This window comes from Mycosarcoma maydis, chromosome 23, assembly GCF_000328475.2.
Source record: "Mycosarcoma maydis chromosome 23, whole genome shotgun sequence".
In the NCBI taxonomy this organism is placed as follows: domain Eukaryota; kingdom Fungi; phylum Basidiomycota; class Ustilaginomycetes; order Ustilaginales; genus Mycosarcoma; species Mycosarcoma maydis.
Window position 1 is genome coordinate 275,450 of NC_026500.1, and position 10,847 is coordinate 286,296.

A 10,847-nucleotide genomic window follows, 5' to 3' on the forward strand; every position below is an offset into this window, starting at 1 on the left:
CCACATCTCTTTGCAACAACAACAACGACGACGACGACGACGACGAGCAATCAGTCGAGTGCATTCGATCATTGCGCGTCCAGGCACAAGATGATGCGCAACAGCACCGTCACAGCAGCGCGCAGCGTACGTGCGAGGTGCACGCCTGCCACGATTCTCGGCACCACACGAGTGCGAACATTGACAAGCTCAGGCTCACGACGCAGTGCCAACGTCGTCGCGTCGTCGACGTCGGAGCAAGAGCAGATCACAGCGGGCGAGCAAAAGATCCGAGAGCTGTTGACCACCAAATTCCAGCCATCCATGCTCAAGGTGCAGGACGTCAGCGGTGAGTGTCGGTTGCGGTGCGGATCTAGGATTGGCAAGCAAGCGACTGATTCAGGTCCAACTCGAAATGCACAGGTGGATGCGGAAGCTTCTACGCCATCCAGCTGAGCTCAAAGCAGTTCAACGGCCTGTCGACCGTGAAAGCGCATCGAATGGTGAATGAGCAGTTGAAGCATGTCATCAAGGATATCCATGGTCTCCAGGTAGGTCACCAATCCCAACCCAACCCACTCAAGCCACTCAGCCCTCATCGATCGATCTCATGGCCGCTGACAAGTTTCCACCGATCCACTTGACCATATCCTCGCGAGCAGTTGCGCACCATGCCCGAAGACTAGCAAACAACCACGTCCAAGCCTGAACCCTAACTTAGCTCGCACAAGTGTCTTTCTCGCCAGCGTGGTCTGTACTGTATAGTGTCTCCTTCCACCGCCCTCGCCTCATCCACCCGCACACCTCAGCTCGAGAACGGACCCGATCTACCCGCCTTGCCTTGCGCCTTGGCTAGTCGTCCTTCCATCCAGCCGCCCTATGCTCCTCTTCTGTCTGCGTCGGCGTCTGCTCGTCGCTCAACTCACCCGGTCTCAACATTCGCACAAAAAAAAAAGAAGACGACGGAATCATGCTGTGCTATCATGCTGTGCTCGGCTCATCGAGCGCGGAACGAGATGCACATTTTTGATACTTTTGGGTGTGGGTTAGAGGATCAAGCACGCCAACCGGTGCTTCTACTGCACGAGCTGGACCACGTGTGCCTTTGAGTGAATGGGGAGAAATACAAATGCAAGACCATCGAAAACACCAATCAAACGCCTGCCGAACATTTACTCGGCGGAAGCACGAGTGTAAACGAGCTGACCGTGGTGGTGAATCAGACGCTTGATCTGGCCTTCACGCTCAAGGTGGCGGATGGCGACACGCGCGAGCGATCCGTTGATCTTCATGCGGTCAATCAGCGTCGACTGCGAGATCATCTTGAAGGTGGGCACCTCCTTAAGAATGCGGTCGTAGGTGGGGCGGTCGAGGACAACCATGTTCTGGGCCTGTTGATTTGCACGCCAATCCGGAATCGCAATCGCAATCGCAGATCAAAGACGTGTCAGAGATCAGACGCACACATCAAGATACAAAGACGTCGCAAAAGGGTCATGTCAAACTTACCTTGTCCTTAACCTTGCCCTTGGACCATTTCTTCTTCTTGGCAGACTTGGACGCCGCGGCGGCGATGGCAGATTTCTTGGGCGGCATCTGATTGAGACAGAAGGAGTATCAAGAGATGGGTGAGTCAACACGTTCGAGATCCGCAGCTTCATATGCACATACGCAGCAATGCAAGCAGACCGCAACGAAGAACAGACTAAAGCACGACAGCTTTGATCCGGGGCGAGCAAGCGGAGGTGTGAAAAAAGGTGCAGAGTGTTCGGGTGCAAGTTGCAATACTTAGTCGGCTCGGTGGTGCGTGGATATAGTGGTGGCTGAGAAAAGCTTCAAGCAAGGCCACGCCTCGCATAGTTTCGCAACTGCTTTGTTTGCAGACGCGAGGCCGATTGGCTGGCTGGCAGAGAACAGAAGCTGATGGTCCATGTTTCAAGTACGTGATGAATGAATCAGACCTACATTGCGATTGCAGCGAGGTCAGGATTGTTCAACAATGGAAGCGGTCGAGATCGATAAAGGGCGAGGGTCGATGATGGAGCTCTTCCATGGGAATGAATGATGCAAGCAGGGTGACTTTTTTCGGTGATCGCTACTGGCGTTTCACTGGTGCGCAAAGATTGAGATTGGCTACGCTCCCTGCCCATCACATCTGGTGGTTTGGATGCTACGTGTAGAGTGTCGACCGCCATTTCCTCCATCATAAAGTTGATACGCTCAACCGACGATTGCTGATTATGCTGCTATGCATTTTATGTCTGATTACTATGCAGTCCAACTCGGTTTCATACTCGACTGAGCTGGTGTGGATGCACATACTCTGGTGTTGGGTTGCTGGAGTCGTAATGCTTGTGCTTGCTGTACTGGGTCGAGTGGTGCTGAAGCGTGTCGTGCTGTGCTGTGCTGTGCTTGTGGTTGATTTCGTTCTGCTTGATCGCAATCGCACGTTGCGAATAGGTATGCCAAACACTTACCTTGATGTATGTGGTGGATGACGGAAGAGAAGTGGAATTGGATCGAGCAACTTTGCATGGTGAATACCTCTCGACACACTCGCCCGCTCGCTCACTTTGCACTGTGCAGCGACTCACACTCTTGACTGTTTCGCTCTTCGTCTCGCTTTTCGCCTTGCAAGACTGGACGGCAAGCACCAAGCACTGTACACGACTTCTGACAGCCTCTGACTCTGTGACCGCACCAGCGCTGCTGTGCAAGCTCCGACCAAGTTCGCTGCGCTTTGGGCGGGCTCCAACTTGTTGTTAATAGCCTTGCCTTGCAAACCGCGCAAATTGAATTTCGTCGAATTCAACCAATTGCCCGAGCAACCAAATTCGATGCACGTGACTCAAGCCAAACCCGGCCGAAGTCGGCGTGGCTCAGAACTTGGATCGAACGGATGGCTTTCGCACGACAGAGCGTCGCTGTTTTGTGCGCGGTACTTGACATTTACGAAATGCGAATCAAGAATTATTACGATTCGCGAAGCGCGCTGGCAGCCTCAGTTCTGGGCCCTGCCGATCAAGCGAGGCAGCCAGGCACGTACCGTTCACGATTCAGTGAGTGTTTGATAGAACACCAACCACTCAGCTGGCTGTACGCTTTGTCACACATGCGCTGTCTGCACACGTTCCGTACTTACTCTGCTGTCACTTTGCATTACCTGAAAGTGTAGAGTGATTCTGGCGTCGTAGGCTCTAGAAGACATGCGTGTGGAACGAGATTTGAGCTTAGGATGTGCAGACACGAACACGGAAAGTGAAAGCTGCGATCGGATGGTTGGTTGCCAAGTTGGCCGACAGGTGATCTCTCGACAGTAACAAAAGTATCGAAGCGGCGGTGATCAGTTGTGCGCATCCATAGGCGACGGTGTAGCAACCTCGCCCACAGCAATCTGTTCGAGATTGAGCTCATAGTTTCAACTAACCCATTGCAGTGCGGCGTGAGGATCGAGATGAGGTGGAGACGCACAGTGCGAGAACGAAAAAGCTAGTATGGTAGCCTCGGTCGAGTGGCTCAACTCAAATCGGAAAGCCTCTCTGTGCACGTCGACCTGCCGAGCGCCACCTGGACATGACGCGCGAAACTGGCTCGCGTGCGATTCTTCCGACAACTACGTGCACCAGTATCGTCACACCTCGCACCGACGCCTACAGGCACAGCATTGTGATGGCCAAGTGGTGCCAATCACATCGCGTTCGTTCAACAGCATGGCCGCTTTGAAGGCCTGTTTTGCACGTCTGTCCACAGAGCACAAAGCATGTTGGATGCTTTTTTTTATCGTCGTTTCAAAAGTAATTGCGCATGAGTGTCTTCTAAACAACATTGGCACGAGCTCAGATGAACGACATTGAGCTGAGCGGTTCGGCAGCTTAGATAGCCGAAAGGTCTGTGGAGGTAACAATGGCAGCGCAAGGATGATGTCAGTAAACACGTGGTATGGTAGCAGCGACGTACAGCTAGCATTGTGGAGCGTTGTGCATGCCAACCCAAAGTGCAAAGGGTCTACTCACTTCCGAACTTCTCGTCGTAACCTGGCGTGGTCCACTTGCCCTTCTTGACCATCTCGTCGACGGTGCGGCCGATCTCGGGACGAGCAGCAACGACGTCGTCGACGGTGAGCTGGTCAAAGGGACGAGCGTCCTCGATGTTCTTCAAAGTAGCCTTGAGGTCCTTGAGCTCGGCCTCGATCTTGGAAGCGGTAGCCTGAGCCTGCTCGACCTGTTTTGCAGCGCAATAGAGCCGACCAAGGGGATTAGAATAGTCAGTATTCTGCGTGAACTGCGATAAAGCGAAACAAGCATTCTGTCGTCTGACACGCCTGGCCGATGTTGGACGCAAAGTAGATCATGCCATCGCATCGCATTGCATCACATTCTGTGCTTGATTGGTGTACGCTTGGTTGCAAGGTGTCCGTGCATATGTAAGCGTGTTGGACGTCAAACGTGGAAAATTCGCAGCTGTGTCTGAGTCTCTGTTCTGGCAAGGCGACCTATACTGTAGGAGACGCCGTCGCGCACGGAGCCCGCAGCGATGCGCGGGAGCTGCGACGAGCTTATCGAGTCACAGAGCGTTTCTCGCCCAAACTCGGTGTGGACGGTAAGGACGCCAACCATCCATGATCTGTAAGCTTGCACGGTCGTTTTGACATAGCAATCGCCGGTGCCGACTGGATCTGCGCTTAGAGAGACGGCGTACTGTGGAAACAGAACCGAGATGGACAACACGAGCAGCCGACATTGGATGACGCGGCAGCTGGTAAAGCGCTGTGCGAGCAAGGTACATGGGCAGCTGGATATGCGCGGCTGAGATGCGTGTTGGTGTGCGTTTTCTGATCGGGATAGGTCGACAAGGCGCGACGAGCGGGGCGAGATTTGTTCTGGCACCTCGAATCTCGGACTGACGAGACTAAGCGGTGCAATGCGATGCGATGCGATACAGTAGTACGAAGGAGACAGTGCTGGTGGCCAGACGTGCAGTGACTGCTGCAAAGATACTAACAGCCTTGGACTCGAAAGCGTCGATAGCCTTGAGCTGGGCCTGAACGTCGTAGGTGACAGGCTTGAATTCGGAGAGAATTTTCTGTGCCTGGCTGACGACGTCCTTGTTGCGAAGGACGTTGCTGTAGTGAGCAAAGTCGATGTCGGTGTTCTGCTGCTTAAGCTGTGCGAGTTGACGCTTGGCATCGTCGGCGCGTTTGCGGAAGGCCGAGATCTGAGCAAGAGTGTTTTTGCCAAGCCCCAAGTTGGAGATCTTGGCGAGATCCACTGCAGCAGCACGAGCAGCCATTGTGTATGTAGTAAAGAGGAAGAGACGAAGAGGTAGCAAGGGTGAGGTGGTGGTAGACAGGCGGACAAGGTGTGCAGAGCGACAACGACGACGACGATGACGACCGAGCCAAATTCGTGATTCGAGGTTTCCAAGAAGAGTTGTCGACGAGACTGGTGCAGTGGCTGCAAGCTAAATTCGAGTATTCCGCAATTCACCCTATCGCTTCCGAGATTCGAGATTCACGATTCAGTCACGGCTGCGACCACGATCACTTTCGAAGCGGAACAATGTTAGACTTGTGTCTGTTGCAAGCAAGATTCCGCGCGAAAAAACAACTTGACGCGCACGCACGACGTAAACACATGACAAATCGTGGAACACAAAAAGTCTGTGCGCACAGCGGCGTTGGCAACCAAATCGTGAATGCAAATCACAACTGACTATCACAGTGACCATCACAGCCGCAGCGACTGTTACAATTACCGAGCACGGAGCGGTTGGAGCGCAAGAAAAATACCTTTGGGGGTTGATCACAGTTACGTGCGAGCATCGCTGTTGTGTCGTTCGTGGTTACTTTGTCGGCCGGGATGGCTTCGAACAATGATTTATTTATTGCATTTCACGAGTCGGAATGAGGTTGGAGCGTCACGAGTGGTGAATGGCAGGACAGACAGGATTCAGGATGCCTTTAAGGCAGACACACTCACACACCCGTGACTGTGCGCAAGTCAACCGAAATATTTATTATTCCATATTGATTGTCGTTTACGGTTTTTATTCCATCGACGCACGCGCCAACTCGAAACGGGTTTCGTTGAGCCTCGCGATTGGGCGCTGTGTAAAGCACGAATCAGAGTTGAGTGTGCAAGTGCTGGGCTGGCTGAGACTGGTCGAGTCTGGTCGAAACAGTTCATTGTTCCAAACTGCGCTCGCTTGGTGTTGAGCTTTCTATCGATGCTCAACTCTCTCTTTCTCTCTTTGCTCACCATCGTTGTTCCCTCTTGCCTCTTGCCTCTTGCCTCTTCACGTATCACAATCACCGTTGTCTACACCTTTGAAACTGATCACCTCCACTTGACCTGCTTCTAGAAACTTTCTGCGACCCTTTTTTCGGCTTGGCGTGTGGGACTAGAGCTCGACTCTGGCGACAAGACATTTGGCGCTCGCAAACATCATATACCACCGCCAACCATAGCGTGCCTCGTCGGGGTTTTCAACCATGTCGCTACCATCTAGCTACACTGCTCTGCTCAATGATCTCAATCGTGATGTAGCTCGCGCGCGTCCGGCTGATGCTCTCCAATTTTGCGCAAACTGGTTCAATTCCAAGCTCGAGGAACAGCGTCGAGCGCATCTCGCTTCGAACACCAACTTTGCTACCACCAACGCATCTACGCCCTTCTCTCACAACTCGGTAGGCCCTAGCGACATTGTGGATTTCGGAGGCGCTGCGCCTGGTCTCGCCTCGCCCACGCAGCGTGCTTCGCTGTTCCATTCGGACCCATTCGCTCCCGGCGCTGGTGGTGGTGCGCTACCGGTGGCATCACTCGCCGTACCCATGGACGCATCGCAGTCGCCTGATTCGACTCCCGCTCCAGCCACTCCAGCCGCACCAGCCGCACCAGCCGCACCAGCCGCACCGTTTTCTAGCCTGGGTGGCTCGGGCTCGACAAGCATCTCGAATGCGGCTTTCATTCCACCCACCTTTAACCTCGGTCGGCGTACCTCGGTCTCGGCAGAGAGCATGGCGCCCTCAGCGGCGAATGCCGAGTCGGATGGCTCGCCGCTGCCCAAGACGGTGATTCCCAAGTCGGAAGAGCAGATGCAGAGGATCCGTGGCTCGATCGGCAACAACCTGCTCTTCCGCAACCTCGAGCAGGATCAGTACCGCGATGTGTTGCTCGCCATGAAGGAAGTCAAGGTAGATGCCAACGTCACTGTGATCGAACAAGGCGCTCAGGGAGATTATTTTTACGTGGTGGAGTTTGGTACGCTGGATGTGTATGTACGCTCGCCGGACGCCGTGTCAGAAGGAGCGCCGTCAGCGTCAGCGTTGCTTGGCGACAAAAAGGTGTCGTATGGGCCCGGTTCGTCATTTGGTGAACTGGCGCTGCTGTACGCTCAACCGCGAGCTGCTACGGTGCTCTCGACATCGGCATGCACGTTGTGGGCGCTAGACCGGATCACGTTTAGGAGCATCCTGATGGAGACCAACTCGCGTCGAAGGGCGCTGTACGAAAAGTTTCTCATGGACGTTCCGCTGTTTGAACGACTTTCGGCGGCGGAACGTGCCAAGATCTCGGACAGCCTGGAGCTGCGTGAGTACTCGCGTGGCGAGGCGGTCATCTCGCAGGGTGAGCGCGGTAGCGAGTTTTTCATTATTGTGGAAGGCGATGCCGAGGTACGCAAGACCAAGCAAGGCGGCGAGGAGGTGGTGGGCAAGCTCTCGCGCGGCGACTACTTTGGCGAGCTGGCACTGTTGAACAATGCGCCTCGCGCGGCTACTGTGGCTGCAGCGGGCGCCACCGACGACGCAAGGCTGAGGGTGGTGACGATGAGCGAAAGGGCATTTACGAGGTTGTTGGGACCGCTGGCGGGGATTCTCGAGAGGCATGCCAAGGAGACGTATGGCGACGAGTATTCGGCGGTACATGCGAATGCGAATGCGGACGCAGCGACGAGCGTCAACAGCGCCGCATTGGCGCGCTCAGGTGCGGACACGAGTTTCCCGCATCCCATGGATTCCAGCGCGAAACCGGGCGAGGGCGCATGGAGCGCGCCGAATCCGTTTGCTTGACGCAGCCCAGTGCGCCTGCTTTGGATGGTTTCTCAATCGCGGGGGGGTTTTTTTCTTTTTTTTTTCTTTTTTTTTCTTCTCCTATCTGCGATGCGTTGCAATGAGTGGATCGGGTTGGAACTGGAAATTTGATTCACAATTGGTGCTGATTGGTCTGTTGCAAGGCATGTGTTGGCCGAGTGTGTGGACAAGCTCCGCTTCGTGCGTGCGCACAGCGACGTGCACTTTGGCGAATGCGTCAAAGGCAAGATTTTGAGCGCGAGCGTAAAGTAGAGCAATGCGGTACAATTACTGTATGAGTGGTGAGCACGACGTTGATTGACGGCGTGGAGACCGACATCAGGGTGAGCCAGCCGCAAGCGACGCGCCGCAGTGGAACTTGCCAAGCCGTCGTTGCCCCACACTCGTGACTCGTTTCTAGCTGCGGTGAGCGTTGGATATAGACTCGCGATTTGTTAGCGCGAGAAAGGTGCACGTAACGTTGTCAAAAGAGTTCAATGTTACACCGCGACACGTTTCATCATTGCGCTTGTCTCGCGTCTGGTGAGTTGCGTTTCGCTGGATTCGTGATTGTGATTGTCGTGTCACGCGTTGAGAATTCACGATTCACGATGGATGCTGCGCAGCAAAAACTGACATTCTCAACAAATGGCGTCATCGTTTACGTCATGCTTGACGCACATCTATCAAGATGAAATTCAAATTGAACTGCTCAATGATCACATCACACTGCGATGCCACGTTTTAAATAGTCACGGCTTCAGTGCTGTCAACCAACTAGGTTGTGCTGGTTGGCTCTGTACACCTACGCTAGCACGGCGATTTCAGACAAGCAGCAGGGTAGCTCAGCACGGTGGACGCTAGAGAGAGACTCGAGACTGTTGCGCGACCCAACAAGTGCAGGTGCGAGTTGTCAAGTTGAAAGCAGACGAGCGAGGTTGATTCGGACGAGCCGGAAGAGCAAACCAACGCTGCGCAATTCATGACTGATTTGGACCGAGTAGGTGACAGTAGAGTGCAGTAACTGAGTAGCTACGCAGCAAGTCGCCGTTGCTCTATCTCGGGTATGCAGCTGTGTAGGCTCGTGCTGGTTGAAGAGCGGTGTTTGGTGCGCAAGTCTGAGTCGAAGAGCTCAGTTAACTTGATCAAGAGCAGCTTAGCTAGCAGCACCTCCACGATTTCGACGTTTTGTATTCGAAATGTCGATGTGATTTGACTGCATTCGTCTTTCTACTTGAATACTCGAGTGTGGACTATAATACTAATCGTGAATATTGGCAGGTCAGTCACGAATACAAAAAAAGAAATGTTCTACCGCGTGATGCGTGATGAGAGCTCAAGTGTGAGTCGTGAGTGTACAGTTGTGAACACACCGAAAACCGAAAACCATTCGCGCACCAAGTCAGAACCCAAGCCAAGACGTTGCTGGTGATTCACGATTGTGCGCACCGGAAGCCGAATGGATCGGTGATTTTTGCGTCAACATGGCGAGACGCACCCCCGTGCTGGCAGTCTTATGAACCAACGCACCCTCATTAAGAATTGTGGATCGCCGTCCAGAGCGTCAGAGCGTTCGGTGTTGGAACTGTTGTATTGCGTTGAGTTAGGAGTTGGTTTGTATTTGTCTGCCTAACTTAGACGAGGTACAAATCGTGTGTCACGTATGCTATACGTATTAGTATTATATATTATTAATAGAACCAGCGGGGCGCGCATCGAGCCGATCAGGCTGGAAAAGGCCAAAAGCAGGCGAGGATCGTAACTTGACAAAGCGCACAGCGCAGAGCTGAATCAAGGATCAATAGAGAATCGAATCACGAATCATAACTTTGCTATAATCGTGGATGGTTGTTTCGCATCCGTGATTGTGATTTGGTTTGGGAGGATTCCATCCCCATCGGCGTGTTTGTGGTTGTGACCAAAGAGTGGGAGAGACAAGCGTCAAGACTCTGTGTGACTAACTGACTCACACTGCTCATACACACTCGACAGTCAAGAACGCACTCTTGTGACTTGACCGTCTCAGAGACTGCGCGATCGGCAAGACTCGAAGCGACACAGAGACCAACGAACCCTGATCCGGACCCCGTCTCGCCCTGCTCTGCTCTGCTCTGCTCTGCTCTGCTCTCTTTTCTTCTCTGCCTTTGCCTTTGCCATTCACGATTCACGATTCGTGTTTCATAACCGCGAGTCGCGACTCGTCTGATTCCACCAACATCGAGACGGCTCAGCTCGCTCAGCTCGCTCAGCTTGCGCTCCTGCACGCCATCCCGTTGCCGAGCCTCTCTCTCTGTGAACCGCGTTGATTCTTCTCCACCATCGTCATCCTCGCCTCGTTCTAGCCATCCGACTACCTCGCCCTAACAGCGCAAGCACAGCACAGCACAGCTCAGCACAGCTCACCTCAGCTCACCTTGAACAAAGTCAGCCGTCATCATCGCTCGCTCCTCTCTTTCTTCGATTCGTTGAGCCTCGGCTGCTATCGATCCACTGCTCGTCTCCAACACGCTCTCCATTGCATTGCCCGCCATGTCGGAAACAGGTATGTACACCACCACGTCGTCTACCATTCACCTCGGTGCCATCAACGCTCCGCTCATCCATCATCTCTCCGCTCCATCTCGCTAACCTGTTTCTGCTCTTCCTCTTGGTTTGGTTCTGCCACCATCACCACCATGATTGCTCTCCAATCTGCACGTCCAGCCACAGCCTCGAGGCCGCCTGCAAAGCCGCTATCCAGAAACTCGCCCGTTCGCTCTACCGCCAAACACCATCTCGAACCCAACCCATTCGAAGAATT

The 10,847-nt window shown here is 53.7% G+C and overlaps 5 protein-coding genes across 5 annotated transcripts in view; 3 read left to right on the forward strand and 2 right to left on the reverse strand.

The window, feature by feature from the left end:
- Positions 1-90: 90 nt before the first annotated feature.
- On the forward strand, positions 91-665 carry UMAG_12049 (uncharacterized protein; the record flags this gene model as incomplete). The annotated part of the gene is made up of 3 exons (XM_011394455.1): positions 91-328; positions 403-530; positions 642-665. 3 exons carry the CDS (start codon positions 91-93, stop codon positions 663-665), a joined length of 390 nt encoding a protein of 129 aa, XP_011392757.1.
- A 486-nt stretch (positions 666-1,151) lies between these two features.
- Positions 1,152-1,575, reverse strand: UMAG_06448 (40S ribosomal protein eS25; the record flags this gene model as incomplete). The annotated part of the gene is made up of 2 exons (XM_011394418.1): positions 1,152-1,370; positions 1,489-1,575. The coding sequence occupies 2 exons, from the start codon at positions 1,573-1,575 to the stop codon at positions 1,152-1,154; spliced, it is 306 nt and encodes a 101-aa protein (XP_011392720.1).
- Positions 1,576-3,851: 2,276 nt separating this feature from the next.
- On the reverse strand, positions 3,852-5,268 carry UMAG_12050 (putative F1F0-ATPase complex, subunit FO D; the record flags this gene model as incomplete). The annotated part of the gene is made up of 3 exons (XM_011394456.1): positions 3,852-3,868; positions 3,993-4,200; positions 4,981-5,268. The coding sequence occupies 3 exons, from the start codon at positions 5,266-5,268 to the stop codon at positions 3,852-3,854; spliced, it is 513 nt and encodes a 170-aa protein (XP_011392758.1).
- Positions 5,269-6,469: 1,201 nt separating this feature from the next.
- On the forward strand, positions 6,470-8,047 carry UMAG_06450 (cAMP-dependent protein kinase type II regulatory chain; the record flags this gene model as incomplete). The annotated part of the gene is made up of 1 exon (XM_011394419.1): positions 6,470-8,047. One exon carries the CDS (start codon positions 6,470-6,472, stop codon positions 8,045-8,047), a length of 1,578 nt encoding a protein of 525 aa, XP_011392721.1.
- Positions 8,048-10,722: 2,675 nt separating this feature from the next.
- UMAG_15103 (uncharacterized protein) overlaps positions 10,723-10,847 on the forward strand; it is a gene marked incomplete at both ends in the record, with an annotated part of 1,566 nt that continues 1,441 nt past the window's right edge. The window contains one exon of the mRNA XM_011394462.1: positions 10,723-10,845. Coding sequence (XP_011392764.1) covers positions 10,723-10,845 — 123 coding nt within the window. The remainder of the gene's footprint in view (positions 10,846-10,847) is intronic.